Raw genomic sequence first — 16,617 nt, forward strand, 5'->3', positions numbered from 1 at the left:
TTTATCGTGAACAACTCATTATATGGTGGCATAAAATCATCTGACAACACAAAGTGAGTATTTAATTTAAATACTGCGCGTCAGCTCTTTATTCCCCCTCTTCTCTGGAAAAACCCACTTGCAATCAGCCAGCGTGCAATAAACTGTTTATCTGACGCTGTGTGTGTGTGTGTGTGTGTGTGTGTGTGTGTGTGTGTGTGTGTGTGCTGCATTCCTCTGGTTTTATGAATCGTCGTGTGAAGGAGGAGTTCTCCAGCTCTCCTCGACGTGTTTGCGTCGGGCAGCAGGCAGAGGGCAGCAGGCTGGGTCCGTCTCATCCTGACTGGATTACAGGAGCAGCAGCAGCATCCTCATCCTCCTCCTCCTCCTCCTCCATCCACCCGGACAAGGACAGCCTCTCAAAAGCCACAGCAAAAGGACAATCATCTACAAAAATAAACAAATAAATAAATAAAAAAGCAGAAATCGCGTCGAAAGCTCGGCAAGATGCTGGCGTGCACAGAGATGATCACCATGTGTCTCCAATCTGCCAAGCGCGAACACCTGAGGAAGCAGCAGGCGCTCGATCACAATCAGAATCAAGGCACCACTCTCTTCCAAGATGTAAGTAAGCCACGGTTTGGACATGTTTCATTTTCTCTTACAGCTGATAAATCACAACCGGCTGTATCCACATCCCTTTTGCTGACGTCCGCCTCCTGGGAGTCGTGTTACAGAGGCTCAGTGTGATGACTGCCCTTCATTGTGCTCTTTATGAATGGCTCATGATTAGTTTATGCGTGTCAGCCTCCCATTCTCATGTGCTGGATGTACAGCAGCCCTGTTATGTAAGAAAGGTGAGTGCATGCTCATCAGTGCGTGAATAACAAGAGACACAGTCATCTGACAGACACCTTTCCAGTCAGTTCACCTTGTAACCTGCATTACGGCTGTTTTTTCTATTTTTCATATGCTAATAAGGGTCACGACATCAGTTGTAACCTAGATGACACATGCATCTACAAAACATGATGTGGTTTATACATTTTTAATGAGCAACATCGCCTTCACACAGCTCTGTGCTTGGTGGATTTTCATGCACAGAAATGTTCTCCAGCTCTGCTGCCTCATTTTCTCCTTTTATTTAAGGTATGGAAATATATTTTAGGACACTGCTTTGTGTTTGGAGCGTTTACAGCCACGTTGCCTCGAGCTTACTGTGAAGTCAATCCAGCAGCATCATTTCCCAGCTTTAGACTGACAGCTGGCTGGAAATCATTTTCTCCAGGCAGATTATTGGCCAGCACAGGGAACATTAGCCTGCAGCAAGAAGGGTGTGCATTTAGTTTAAATGCAGTTAGCATCCACTTTCTCCAAACCCAATGCTGCAGAACCTCCAAACTCGCATGTCTTCTTAGTATCTGGACATGCTGCGACAGATATTACAACCAGGCGGCATTCATGTAGGTACTGGTGCTTCGTGAGCTCTGTGGGATGACAAAACCTCCACAGACTCCAACAACCTCCCACAAAAAAGCACAAAACACGAATACAGGCCAGCGAGCTACATCTCCGCCTCGGGTTCCTCCAGATCTGATATTTATTGCTCTCAATTTGTTTCTCTGATTTTATGCTGCAGCCCTCTGTTGGCGTCCTCTGAGGTGCTTTAGACAGGATGCTTTCATCAGCACTTCAGTGATTTAGGGGTGTTTGACGGAGACAGTGCAGCCTCCGGGTTTCATGCCAGCACCTGCATCCCAAAAGTCATCACACTTGCTTGTCAGCGCAGAGATGCTGAAACACCATAAAACCACGTGTCAATCCCATCACACGTACATTACATCATAAGTAACCTTTTTGCAAATCATCCTTCTTAACTTTGACTGATATACTGCAATATTTTGACTTGATTAACCTTCAAACAAATGAAACTGCAGGTACAGAAGTGATGTGTTTAGAAAATGCATTTTTAGTTGATAAACTGTAAATGACTTGATATTCGGATTTATAGGCAACACACTAGAGCCCCAGCTGTCATGCCTGCACACTTGCTACATGCTAATGTTCCCTTTGGTCTCTGGGAAAAAGAGTTTTATTTATGTTTTATTTACAGACAGCTGTCAGGAAGTCTAAAGCTGGGAAATAATGCAGCTAATACACCGTCTTGTATTTCCTGTCTTGCTTGGAAACAAATGAGACACAACACTGTAAAGTGTTTTGGGTACAATTAAGGCAGAAAAGCCTTAAATAAGTGAACATAGTTTTATTTTTTAACTGTAAAATGTCCCACTGCATTATCACACAACCACATTGTACAGTAACCTTCAGGTGAGAGAATGCATGCTTGATTGTTGATTACACAAATTAATCTACTTTTAATAGTCTGCTAATACATTGCAAGTATGAAACTGATTTACATTTGAAAATAAATGGATGTGAAACGTCCTTTTTTTGGTTCAGTAATTCTCCATTGGATTGTGACAGTGCAACCTTTCACATTTTCTACATTTGTCCGGTCCTTTCTGTCTAGTATAGATTTTCTGTGAGGCTCAGTTGCGTCTTGAATGGAAGAAGGATGTTGATAAAAAATGGGTTTCTAGTAGAGCGTGTCGAGGCCTTTAAACTCTGTTATGCTTGAAAGGTGACAGCTGGAAGCGAGTGCACTGCTCCATGCTGATGACACAATTTATCAACCAGGCACTGGACTCTCTTGGTCCACACAGGGTGATTGAGTAAAATAAAAAAAAAAACTGAAAGAGGTGCCACTCTGATCTCACCAACAACAGCTCGCAATCCACAAACAGGACTGACTTTTCACAGGTTTGGTGTTACACGGGGATGAGGATGACGATACTAATAATGATTTTATTGCCACATTCACAGTTAAAATGACTCAACATGAAGGACTGGCACCTCTTGCCTGTGCAGGTTTTGCGTAAAACAGTGGGAGACATCTCAAAGCTACATGATATTTTTCAGCGCCTGGGAGAAAAATACATAAAAAGCTGCTCTCGGGGCCATGTAAATGTCAGCGTTTCATTTCCTGAGATGTCTCATGCCTCTTTTGTCACTGAAATGCAGAAATTACAGTTCCTCTTAACAATTTCCCAGTACATAAAAAAAATTTCTTATATAAGTAGATTGAGTCATTGCAAAATCTTTTTTGATTATAATAACATTACATGCATTACCACGAGATGACATTTCTATGTTTTTATTTTAAATTTCATTGTTCATTTCTTTCTTCTTTTATCTTTCAATGTTTTTTACTTCTGACCTCAAAACCTAAAGACGATCTTTTTCCCTCTCTATTGCAGATTTTCCGCCGGGCAGACAAAAATGGTGAGTAAGCAAAGCGTGCGGCTAATTGGCGTATACAGCTAGTTCAAATTCAATTAAAAATCTCTTTGATGGAGCTGTTGCACGCACTCATTTTGTGGACCAGTGCAGAAAAAGCCCATCTTTGATGGCTGCGTTCAGACAGGTGGCCTGTTTAATGTGACACTGGTAGAACTTATCTTTCAGTTTTATTGCCATCCTTGAGAGATCCAGATAGAGCACATTCAAATAACCAACCTAAGGTGCAGGTGCATGTTTTTGGCTTTGTGATGTGACTGGGTTGGACAGGATGAACTCCTTCAGTGCAGCTGCTCGCCATGCAGCGCTTATCTCAGTGATATCCAGTGATACATCCTTGCTAACATTCATGTGTACTAGAAGTAATATTGCTTGGCTGCTTGCCTACCATGAGCTCGCCAGTTCATCTTATCCTCTGTGGGAAAGACATTGAATTTAATGTATTCCTCTGACAGTTATGTCACTTTTACATTTGATTAATGTGGTACAGTGGTACATTTAAATCTCCACTTCGCTTCAAAGGAAATCATCTCCCCAAACATCTCATGGGGAAACACAGCTGCATGATAAACAGTGCTGACAAACAGGAAAAATGCTTCTGCTCTTAGTTTTTTTTATTCGTGCACCACATCTCAATGTGGTGGGTAGAATGCAAAAGGAGCAAGTGATTAATGCATGTAGGTTATCTACAAACTGCAATCAGTTTCCTCGGGAGGACGTTGCATGTGTTGCATAAGAGCAGGATTAATGATGCAACATCTGCCACCATGAGTAGAGGTTGTCTGGGGTACCTCACAGCCAGTGTGAAGCTACAAGAAATCTTTATTTGTGAATTATGAAGGAGCCCTTAAAAGGATTTTTCTCTGGGGCTGTTGTGTAGAAACTGTAGAAGATAGAAAGACAGAGTGGGTGGGTTTCTCCAACTTTAGTCTTGTCTCGGTTGGTCGTTCTGTGAACTGGAAAAACAAAATGACTGAAAACGCAACAGAGGTGTAACATTTGCACAGAAATATATATTAATTCAGTTTCATTAAGTAAAGTATTTTTCTTGCATGCTTTCTCTCTGAATCTTCAGGTCTGCTCGTCTTCTTTCTTTCCACCGAACGCCCTCCAGCTCTCACACAAAGCTTTTATTTTTCACTTTTTGGAGAAGTCTAAATAAGAGACCTCTGTCGCATGTTTGTGGTAGTTATCTTTAATTTCCAGCAGAGCTGCACTTGGTTGTCATCTTCACAACCTCACCGAGTCGTGCACCCGAGAGGACAGTGCCTCCTTCCAATCAGCAGTGAGTGGGCTGCCGTGATTCGCCTCGAGCACCGCAGATTTACCACATAATGAAGGCTGGTTAGCAGCCCGCTGCACCCGATTCCCCTGTGCTATTGTAATGAGAGATTACATTTTTTAAAATCTGAAAAAACTATACTTTATACTTTATAACTGTATAAATATGAAGAAGACGCTAAAAGGTTTTACAGCCCTGTGCTGAGATTAGTTTCTAATAAATTTACACTAAGCTCTGAGGATTCACAATGAAACGAGATGAAAGTGTGACCACTCTGTGATATCAGCATCAAACTTTTCAGTGCGACTTGGATTTATTGTGAGGGGAAAAAACAATAACAGGCATGAAAATCATTAGTTCGATCTAAAAACTGTAGTCTCCTAAAAACTTTAACTTTGATGGAAGAGGGAAACATTTGGTTACTTGTGATAAGTCACAGATTTGCCTTCAAGAGACTCATAACAAACTGACTCAAGCGTCATCACCCGAGAGGAATTCTTAACACAATCAGCGGCTTGAAAAATGACTTGTCAAGGCTGCTGATTGTTTCTTTTATGTATTCTTGCAGTTTTTGATCTGTTCCTATTGTATTTTTTAAAGCAGTCGTTAAAACTCTGTATACAGTCGTATGTATGGTTTTGCTTTAAGAATCATTGTGAGGTTTCTCCTTCATGTGCTGTATTCACTCACTCTGGGGTTTTTTAATTAATGCAGTATTCAGTGCTGTGGCAGACTGCAGCAGAATCCTCACAGGATGCAGTGATGTACAAAAGTCCTGCAGCTCCGAATGGATGGCAGTAACATCATCAGTGGTTTGTGAGCTGCAAATATTCAACAGTCTAGTGTCAATTAAAAGTATTAATGATTAGTTTAGTTTATTAAATGCTAGAAAATAGTGAAATGCCATTTACATTTTCTCCATACCCACAGTTTGCTTGGTCAAAGATGCAGTAAATCATTGTATGTAAGAATAGGAAACCTGATAAAATTTGGTATTTTTGCTTGCAGGGTTTCCAGTTTATTGATACCACACAGTGCAAGTTCAAATAGAGTCACTGTGTTTCTCTATAAGTTCTCATCCCTCATGTTGTCCTGAATTGGATTTATGAATTACTATAGCTGCTGACTTTGTTTGCTGTACATTAAAGCTTTGGGGTTCCCTTAAGGAAAAGTCTTCTGGAGCGACGTGAGCTTCAGTACATTTAGAGATTTTCAATTAGCCCATGGTTACAGCTGCAGGCAAAAGTCAGATAAAGCCAGTGAGCTACCTTTGCTTCTGTCGTGAGCTGCAGATTTATCATCCATCAAACAAACACTTTCCCTGCAGAGGCGCTGTATCGACAGCTGTTGGTCACAAAGCCTCAGGTTCAATTGCTGCAGAAATCTGCGGATTCTTAACTATTTCACAGTCAAATATCACTGTCTGAGGGGCCGAATGCTGACAGTGTGTGTGATGAGCGCTTTTCCTCACATGATACAGTAACTACACAAGATTATATATTTTATCTAAAGTATTAAAGTGCTGCACTCTATTACTACATATAAAATAAATATTTGAGCATTTCATGATCTCTTTGAGTTTTTATCCAAACGTTATTTAACTACAAGCTATAAAAATGTGACTCTAATTTAGTTTGACCAAACAATCAATGCTGTCGTTTTTCCAGGAAGGTCTCCCTAATTGATAATTCATTGATTATTTCACCGCTCACCCGCACGATCGAATGTCTCCGCTGCGTATTTCTGCACATTCTGGTTAAAAGGAATTTGAGAACGCATGTCGAACACATGTCGGACAGATTAGTGTCGTTTTGCTTGTGAGACAAACACTGTCTTAAGCCAGGAGCTCAACCATTGTACCACTGCACTCTACTCTCTGAGAAACACCCAACACTTGCATAATGTGCCATCTGAGCTGCACTGGAACTTGCTTTCGGGTGTCTAACTGGGTGTGAATCTACACCAGATCAGGTCTGATATAGAAGGCTTGAGAATGAGTCACATGCAACAGATTGTGCTTACTCCTACATCATGTGGAAAGAAGATTTTTACTGGGAAGTTTGAAAAAGAAATTATAATTCTGTGTTTGTCAGACAACAACAAATGATCAGAAAACACAGAGATTTCCATCCTGAGGGCATCACCCCTAAGTAGTGATTAGTTATAAAGTAACAGCTAAATAATATTTTAACTTTCCAAGAGTTAGATAAAGAATAGAATTAGTCAAAATCAGAGGAACTGTTTTTGTCATTGTAACAAGCATTTGCTGCAAAATGCATCAAGTGCAGAGGCTCCCACAGTGTGATCTGGCAACAAGTCAAAACTGAGTTACCCAATTCAACTAAAATATCAACTAACAGATGATACAATTTACCTTTGGCTCATGCTCAGCAATCAGAGCGCTGGTGCCTGGAAGGGATTTGAGAGCCAAGTCTCAATGGGTTTCACTTCTTACAGAGCGAAGCAGGAGAGATCTCATTATCGTCTCAAGTTATTCTGCTAGTGAGCTCAGCTCTGACTACTCAAACTCGCCTTAACTCTGTTCTCCCAGTTTCCTCAGGACGCCGCGAGCCCTGCAGCACACAGCCTCAGCTCCAGCTTGTCAGAGGCAGACCGTGCTTACTTTTCTGTCTTTGTGTTTATTCTCTGAGCTGCCGTTTACTACACGCTGCTGAGGCTATAAAATTGGCTGAAGTGCAAACTGTGTATATGTGAATGTTACATAATTGTAAAAGGAGGAATGAATCATACAGGAATCGAAACAACGGGAACATTTTTTGCAGTATATTTTCAACATTGAGCAAATAGTCAAGGTATCAACTAAGGAGAAGATCTTTCTTACTCTTTAGAGTAGAAATTCGATGTTGTAGATGCAGTATCACTAAGTCATTTGCTGCAGCAATGAAGTCAACTGAGTTCTATGAAAATGACTTTTAATTGTAGTTCATCGACAGACATTAAAAAGCTTAATAAAGACTCCGGATATTAGGACAATACTGATTTATGATGCCAGCATCTTTGAGCTCATTAGTGGAAGTAATTGTCCTAAAGCCAAAGTAGCCTGATTTGATGACATTGAATAATAAACTTTTCATTTGGATGTCACGGCTTTGTTTCCTTTCAGACGATGGGAAGTTATCCTTGGAGGAGTTCCAGTCATATTTCACTGATGGTATCCTCACTGATGAGCAGATGCAGGAGCTGTATTACTCCATCGACAGGCAGCAGACAGGGTAAGCTCATCCTTCCTTTTGGATATCCTCCAACTCTGCTGTCGTCTGTAGCTTCTTGTGCCGCCTGGCACTCAGCTGTCAACACCTTGCTTCAGTGAAGGCTATTCAATTCAATTTCTCATAGAGAGCTTTAACTCTGGCATGGAAACTTGTGAGTTTGCTGCATTCTGTTTGCAAACTGATGAGCACAAGTAAGACTGGTAGACATTTACATTTATACATTTACTTACAATTAAACTTTAATTGCTTTTATTACCAATATTACCAATTTTTACTATTATTACAGAATGATTAGTGATATAAAACTGAATGTTTTATAAGGTTACTGTCTTTCTTACTAATATAATCTATAATTAAATACTGGATGCATGTAGAAGTACTTGTTGGTATTGAATTCCTGTGCTTGCTGCCTTCTGATAGACTTCAGTAGTGAAAATCAATACCTTCTAGTTTCAGTATTAGAAGAAAACTCAGGTCTACAGGCTGTGCTTTGAGTTAAATGCTAACTTTGATGTTCTTAAATGCTCACAATGACTGATGTTAACCAGGTGTAATGTTTACACTTGTAATGTTTGTTACACCTATTAAATTAGTGTAGAAATTGCGCAGTGAAGCAAAAACAACAACAAAAAAACAAAAAAACATAGGAATTAAAATGCTGAGCTGATGGTTAAAGCCAGTAAAGTGATGGATTTCTCTTCTAAGTACATCAAATATTTGTACCATATTTCATGACAATCAATTAATTAAGAAAATATTTCACTTATTGCGGATTTTTTTTTTTTGTTGCACTAGAGGAAAAGGTCAGAGGATAATATTAATTAATCTGAGCTGTCCTCTTCAGATCATGAATATCTGTATCAACTTGCATCCTGATCCATCCAATAGTTACTGAGGTTTTTCTAGCTCTCTCTCTTAAGTCTGTGTCTCTTGTGTCTCTTTTTGTCATCTTTCTATTGCCGTCCTTCTTCACAGCAACCTGGACATAGACAAGCTCTCCGGTAATTCCTCTTTTTGTCTATGCTATTCATATCACTTTCAGAACTAAACACACAAGCTTGCCTTAAGTAACTGTACCACAAAACCCTCAGTTTCCATGGTGTTAGCTGTTCTTCAGTCTCAGTCTCATGTAAATATGACTACTGTAATTATAGTACCATCAATGTTAAGGTGGTGTTAATTTATTTCCTTCTTGAGGAATCAGAGTGCTGCTCAAACTCAGAGCGTTCTACCTAATAAACCTCGTTCTCCTCCAGAGTATTTCATTCCACATGTGGGAGAATACGTCAGCGTGCTGTCTGCTCTGGAAAAGCTGAATGTAGCCATTTTGAAGGCCATGGATAAAACTAAAGAGGTAGGTGGCGATGGCTTTCACCTATTCACTGTGTTGAATTTTGCATGTGAAGACATAATTCAAACATAGCGTCAACAGACTAGAGTCCATTTTAGTGGTTTTCAGAACTTTAGTCTGCATCCGTCTTCCCTATAGGCAGTCAGCCAGGCTTTTTTGTTTGTGCCTCAGCTGACAGTTTGAAACAGTCCCAGAGGTCTCGCAGTGCAGAAGAAAAGAAAACTGCCCAGCATGACTGACTTCGCCTGCTATCTGCTCTGCCTCACTGACAGTACATTTACAAGATGAGCTTTTAAAATCTGACTCTTCTAACAAGACAAGTGATGCTCTGACAAACATGGCAGTTGTTTGTCTTGTACAGTAAATAAACTGGACAGACAATAAAGAGGTTGAGAGGCAATTTATGTTGGAAGAAAACAGGAAAACACACTGTTAAATGAGCCGAATGCATTTTATTATTGCTGGATTTGAGGTTGATGTACCTAGTGGGGGATTATGTTACAGACTTGGATTTATTTGTTTGACATTATTCATTAACATTTTTAGGATGTGTCAGCTTAGTGCACTAATGTTAGCATGTTAAACACAAACTATCCGTCATTAGTTTTGCAGGTGTTATTAAAAAGTCAGAGTCAGAGAATCATCCTGAACATTAAATTGCAATCCAACACTTACATTTCATTCAAAACTATAAATATGAACTTTGCATTGGCCCTAACAGAAAAGCCCGGGGCTCATCAAAAAACATCTTGCATGTTGTTGCTGCTGTTGTGTGAGTTGCAGTTCAACGCTGTTCAATTCCAAAAAGCCAAACCGTTACACTCGTGCTACTTTTACACGTATTACCAGAACATGAGACACAGTAGCTCATCGACTCATCTGCTTTGAATTATAAACTTGTTAATTAGAGCATTATGAAATCTTGTTATGAAGCCTGGTCAAGCAGAACCATACAACTGTACATTGTGTACTCTGTGTAAAAGGGATTAAACACAGTGCCTTTGACACGCAGAGCTGTAATCATCTTGATTTAAGCTCACACAGTTGAGAGCAACACCAAAGAACTTCCACTAAGGCGTAATCGATAGCTCAGCTCACTCTTTATCGATCTCATCGAAACCTCCAGCCAACCAGCAAATGCATTATTTCTGTTTTGCAGTGGCAGAGAATCATGTGCAGACTATGAACAGCCAGAGTCTTGAATGTGGACACAGACTTACAGTATAATGAGGCCGTTTCATGTCTTATGCAGTCATTTATTTTCACTGCAGTGAAGGAAGTGGGTGTTACTGGGAGAGATCATACTGTAGGGTGATAGCAGTAACTAAAGCTGACACCCACCCACCCCTCACCCCTCCCAGCTGTCCACTGATGTGATGTCTGATGTCCACCGCAAAACCGCACCACAGACACATGACCTTTTTTTAGCTGCTGTATCGTCTTGCTCTTTCAGTTCCTTTACCTCTAGCTCTATTACAAACAAATCACATGCTTTTATTCTTCTTTGTTTTCTCCTCCTTCCTTCTCTGACTGTGTCTCTCCATCTGATCCTTCTTCTCTTTCTCTTGCACTTTCCTCTTCTCTTTTTTACGGCTCATGCATTTTTTATGTTGCTGTCAGTGTGTCAATAAGCTTTCTTTGCCTTGTAGGGCAGATGATCTTTTAACCATCCTGAGATAAGTCTTGGATATAAAATTTTTATTGCTTTATTAAAAATAAACTTGTTCCCCTTGAAATGCTTAATGGCCACCAAGCCTCTGTGTGGCAAAAATAAAGGTAAAACTTTTACACAAACTCCAGATTATATTGTTTTCATTATGTCTGGAAACACAAACCGTGACAACAATATAAATCTTAACTAAACTAGAATATTCTTGTGCTGCTTCGAGATAAAAAGAAAACAGAGGAGAGCTGTGGTGTTGCATCTCTTCTGTCTTGACAAGAAACAGAGGAGGAACTGGTAAAAGAACTAGAGTTCATTTCAGTCCCAGTGGTCATTTCTCAAAAGTCTGCTCAGTATTTCTTCTCAGCTTTATTCGTTGTACGACACAGGGTGATGGGGTTCATTATCTAAAACACTGAGCTGAACTATGAATACACATAGTACTTGTGTTTATGGAGGAACACAGCTAGAATCAGCAGCTAAGACAATGAAGTTTGTGCTGTAATTGTGAGAACAGTCTCTGGAAACTGCTGCCAGGGTCCATATGTTGTCCTAAGAGCACTTTTCAGTTCCTGCAGTCGACTGTTATCACCTTGTGTGCTTTAGCAACTGGTAATTCAGAGTAATATACACAGTGACGCGTTGACACTATGAAACAGTTATAACCTAATCACTGTGTTTGCTCCTGGTCTGTTTTAGCAGGTGGGAATGTTCTTAAATTAACTTCCCCATTCACCAAATAACAGTTATTAGCAGGCTAGAGAGAAAACACGATGTGTAAAGCAAATGAATCCTTCTCAGGTTATATTGGTATATGAGGTAGTAGATTATCTGATAGGCTGCAGCTGTTTCTAAATGTATTAAGATAATCGTCAACACTGAAGATTAACACTCTACAGATGAATGATGATCTTCACGTACAGTAACAACTGATCCCGTTCGTTAATTTGAACCCTTCATCTTCCGTCCAGGACTATCAGGGTTCATCGGTGCTGGGTCAGTTTGTGACCCGTTTCCTGCTGAGGGAGACCTCCACCCAGCTGCAGTCGCTTCAGTCGTCTCTTGACTGTGCAATGGAAGCTGTACATGACCAGGGCTGTACTGGGAGGAGGACACTGAAGAAGCTCCAGGACTTGCCTATCCAGAGGGTGGCCAAACGTCCTGGACGACGCATCCAGAAAAACATGTGTCTCTCCCCTACTGACCCCTACTCCGGCATGCTCACCACAGGTATGTTTCAGCAACATGGGGATTAAGATGGAGGTAAATCTGATAAGGGCAAAATACTGGAGATTTATCAGATGCGACACTTAAGGTCAAAAGGACATTCATAGATTCTGTGTTGTGTGGTGCTCATGTTGTGTTTTTCGGGTCAGGGGTCAGTGTGGAGCCAGACAACCCTTGGGGCTCCCAGATCAACCAGCTGGAGCAACTCATAGACAAACTGGAGTGTGAGGTTTGTATAAAATCGATTTGTTTATGTTAAAGCTCTGATGATTTTTTTGCTAGCTCTCTCCCTTTGTTTCTAGTGTTCATGTAAAGCTAAGATAACTATCTCCTGACTCAGCTTCCTATTTAGCCAACAGACACAACCAAATTGAGTGATTGGTAGTCTTCATATATACAGTATAAAGATTAATTCTGACGTTATCTGGGCTCAAACACATCAGTGAAATCTTCATTTACCCTTCTTGTAGTTGGGTGGACCTGGTGGTATGGACAGAAGAGGAAAGTGGCAGTTTGGAAATTTAATACATACAAATACTGACTGATCTTGAATCTTGTTCATAATAGGTCTAAGTGAATATTAGAAAGTCAAAATGTGGAGCCCACATTTTCTGAATGTTGCATTTTCAAAAATAATTGAAAACATTTATTACCATAATGAACCTTATAGTAGCAGTATCACAAGTGAGAGAGTTGGAGCCATGGTACCAGAGCAGCACTACACTACATAATTGCATGTTTTAGAAATAGCAGAGTTTGTAGAGCTTTGTGTTGTTGTTGTTCTTCTTCCAGTTTAACTCCAGACATTTAAACATACATACAGAAATGACAAGCAGCCAACATGAGCCCTACTGTGCAGATGTACAGTTGCCCTGCGGCAACATGTTGTCAGAGAGGACGATTTGTGCAAAGAGCAAGGCTGCATTGCACTGTCCATGCTGAATGTCAGCCGGTGAACACTCAGCCCGGACACTGAGACGCGGCTGCAGTGAGCTGATGAGATACAGCAGTTGTTCGAAAACCTGATATTCCACATAGATATGGATGTTGGTGTTCTCGGATAACAGATGGTTACAATTATTTTGTGTTTCTTGAAAGTTACAAAACCCCAGTTTGTTGCCTTTAGGTGTGAAGAGGGATGTCGCTATTTTTTTATTTTTTATTTTTTGCTGTTACAGTTTAAAATATTCATTTGAAATTATAAATTGAGCATTTCCCAAGGTTAGATATCAGGGCTCCAAGGATAATGAGCTTGTCTGCTAACACACTAATAATTGCATTTACTTATCTTGGCCATGCAGAAGAACATAATATAACCACAGCTCTCAGGGTTCTTGGAGAAATTCTTGTTCTGCTAAGGGCTAAAATATTGATGTCTCTATTTTCAGAGTCCACAACTTGAACCTCTCAAAGAGGACACGTTAGCAGGGACGTATAAATCGGTGAGTCCAATATTGGCTCACTTGTATATATGCACTGTATACGGATGTGGAAAAAAATGTTGGCACCCTTCTGTTAAAGTAAATTTGTATTTATTATTATTTTTGACAGTTTCTAGTTATTTCTGTTTTTTCTTTCTTTAACAGAAGGGTGCCACATATGCGATTCCATCTCTGTACCTTTAATTTGCATTTGCACAGAACTAGTGATGATATTTTACATTGACTATTTAACTATGAATCCTGTTTGTCATCTCCTTCTCTAGAACATTCTTCTTGTCCAGAGACAAATGTCTGTGAAGGAGAGAGACGTTGAGCCGTTTCAGCAAGCCCTCAAAGTCTACACAGATGCCACCAGCAGCCAGATAAACAACCTGCAGTATGTCTCTTTGTCTGCTTCGGTGCTTTTGTTTGCCTCAGGATCTGTCTGTGATTTCATGCAGCCACTTCAGATTCCTACAGTTTTGCCAAACATCTGAGGCAACATGCCCTGCCTTTCTCTCTGTCCCTTTTAATTTTAGCATTTCAGTCCAGAACCTGCCAGACAGATCATGCTTCATCATGTACGAATTTTGGCAGGACCGTCTCTCCTGGATGAGGTAGGATCACGAGGGCTCAATGGCTTATTAGGCTAGAGAACGTGTTCTGAAATTTCACTGCTGAACCAAGATTTTCCCAGCACGCAGAGCTGATACATGCTCTGTTTGTTGTGTTATTTCTCGGCTGAGAGGCAAATAGCAGTCTCATGCTTTTCAACCTTCTTTGCTCTCAGTTATCTGCAGTCACCAATCAGTAAGACCTTCCAGCGCTGCATTATCGACTCACTGGAAGAGCCAGAGATGGTCTCCACCATGCTTCTCCCAGGTAGAAACCAAACATTTAAACAAAAACCTCTCCCTGAAAGCTACTGATTTCATACTCAATGTCTCACATAGTTACAGGTTGAATGTTTTATGATAACGTCTCAGCAAATTTGTGAGAAATAAATTAGTAACCCAAAGATAGTTTTCGCTAGTCTTCAGCTCTTTGTGTTTGCTTCTGTAGCCTAATGCAACTTTACTGTTTTGGGTCTGTCTCAGTGCTCTTATCAGCATCATTTATAGATGCAGCAGACCTTTTTTTCAGCTCTACCCACAGTGAGACAGTAGGAGTAGACAAACCGGCCACTATCTGGTGAACATAATGCATAGCAGCATTTTACAGTATTTAAATATTATATTAAATACTAGATTAAAAAAAGCATTTAACAAGTTATTTAGCAAGTCAACTTAAAACACAGGCTTAATGTGTGATATGGAAAATTGGAAATTCTTCCTGTTGGCACTGACATATTGATGCTAAATTATTGTTTCATTTCACAGCTTCTTGGTGGATCATGAACAACAACTGACAGAGCAAAGCTGATTCTACTCAACAATGAAACCGGGTGTAAAAGGCTCTTTTTAAAAAAAAAAAAAGATTTCACATCCACTTTTTCCTCATGGCATGACCAGGATTGTTTTTGCGAAGCTAAGCACCAAGGTTACAAAAAATACAACTGTTTAGATTAAGCAGTGAGTAGTGAACCAAACCTTGGCAAGACAGAGTCGAGGTAATGCAATATTTGTCATTGTGTGACCAGGATGTGCGCCAACATTAGTTTCACGCTATTCGCACATTTCTTGCTTCTGTTTTATTAGACGACACAAGAACTTTATTGAAAAAGAACACAATGTGCATGATTTCTTATTTCTCTGTGCTAGTTTATTTCAATCAAAACTACAATTTAGAGTAGATATAATGTCAACAATGTCATAAAAAAACACTAATCAGTTTACTCATCACTCATCCTCTAGTACAGACACGAACAGAATATTTCTAGGGTTAACCTGCATTTCCCCTTGTTCTTTCTTTGTGACATTGTGCTTTGTTGTCTTCTTCAGAGCGTCGCTGCCAAGCGTCTTTTTTCTGAAGACTTAGACAACCATTAGATAGAACAAAGTGAAGTTATTTGTGCGCCACTCCTGCACTTTAAAATGACTTTGTTGTGAAGAATGGACATTTATTATAGGTTGTCTATTTAAAATGTAAAACAAACTACTGTTATAACAAGCCAAGAGCTGCACTCAAGTGTAGTGAGACATGAATGGATCAACAGTTTACCAAATAATTGTGCAGTTATCCTGTACTGTTCCTGTAGAAACAAAACTCAAAAGCCATTATTTAGCATTTTCAGTGTATAATCAGAGTTATTATAATGATACAATACACATAAATATAAGTTTATATTTTGAGTACCGCAACTAAACCTTAACAGTTCTGATTATTAACATTTAAAAGAAGTATACATGTACAGTAGTTAATGAAAGCTGTAAGCTCTAAGTAACTGTTGTATAACACTGGTAAATGTACAGTATGATAGTACGTTGAGCTGTGGTTTACCTGATGAATGAATGTGTTCACTCTTTGTCAGAAGTGTTTATTCTTTCATTTATGAAGAGTATACAGTTGTTGGGTGTTGTGGATGTTATGTTATGCTTTCTGGCATGTAATAAAGTTCTTGACATGACAATGACATGAAAAGACGCAGCGCTTGTCTTTTTAATATTTGTGAATTGTGATGTGAAATCTTGCCCACCTCTCCCCACATCTACATCTCTGCTACCGTGTAAAAATAAGTAAATTATTATGAATGACCAATTATAGAGTAAATTAAAGTTAATGTTAAGCTAATACATATAGAAGTCACGCCATGTCATGCTTATGAAGACAGTCTTTCCTGTATGTGAGAACGTTTTAGTGGGGCTATATTGCCTATTAAAATGATCTGCATGAGCAAATAAGGGTTTCCTGAAGCTATTGAAACTGAATTTCAACTGTAAATTGTGTTACAGTCCAAGTGAAACTGGGATAAGAAGAAATGATTTTCTTTTTCTTTGCTTGAATAAGACTGACAGACTGAAATACCCTGTAAATGCATGATATCAGCTGCTGGGAGCTTTGATAAACAATGAAGCGATATTTCAAGCCCACCTTTTATTGAACCTGGGGAAATTAGTTGTTTTTCGCTCTTCAAAGCCAGTTGGCTCTTTTTGCTTATTCCTTCT

The 16,617-nt window shown here is 39.7% G+C and overlaps 1 protein-coding gene across 1 annotated transcript; it reads left to right on the plus strand.

Moving 5' to 3' along the window:
- Nucleotides 1–222: 222 nt before the first annotated feature.
- LOC113166892 (N-terminal EF-hand calcium-binding protein 1-like) lies at nucleotides 223–16,083 on the plus strand. Its single transcript, XM_026367092.1, has 12 exons — nucleotides 223–603; nucleotides 3,297–3,321; nucleotides 7,743–7,851; nucleotides 8,827–8,852; nucleotides 9,108–9,205; nucleotides 11,837–12,095; nucleotides 12,242–12,321; nucleotides 13,481–13,534; nucleotides 13,798–13,910; nucleotides 14,053–14,130; nucleotides 14,304–14,395; nucleotides 14,893–16,083. Exons 1-12 carry the CDS (start codon nucleotides 487–489, stop codon nucleotides 14,919–14,921), a joined length of 1,080 nt encoding a protein of 359 aa, XP_026222877.1. The 5' UTR covers nucleotides 223–486; the 3' UTR covers nucleotides 14,922–16,083.
- The last annotated feature ends 534 nt before the right edge of the window (nucleotides 16,084–16,617 follow it).

Source organism: Anabas testudineus, chromosome 7, assembly GCF_900324465.2.
Source record: "Anabas testudineus chromosome 7, fAnaTes1.2, whole genome shotgun sequence".
Lineage (NCBI taxonomy): Eukaryota > Metazoa > Chordata > Actinopteri > Anabantiformes > Anabantidae > Anabas > Anabas testudineus.

What these genes read in the sequence shown, in the direction of transcription:
- LOC113166892 (XM_026367092.1), top strand. Translation starts at nt 487, where the DNA reads ATGCTGGCGTGCACAGAGATGATCACCATGTGTCTCCAATCTGCCAAG. An exon ending in GCACCACTCTCTTCCAAGAT is followed by an intron (nt 604 to 3,296) that starts GTAAGTAAGCCA and finishes TCTCTATTGCAG; the next exon opens with ATTTTCCGCCGGGCAGACAA. An exon ending in CTCCACCATGCTTCTCCCAG is followed by an intron (nt 14,396 to 14,892) that starts GTAGAAACCAAA and finishes TTCATTTCACAG; the next exon opens with CTTCTTGGTGGATCATGAAC.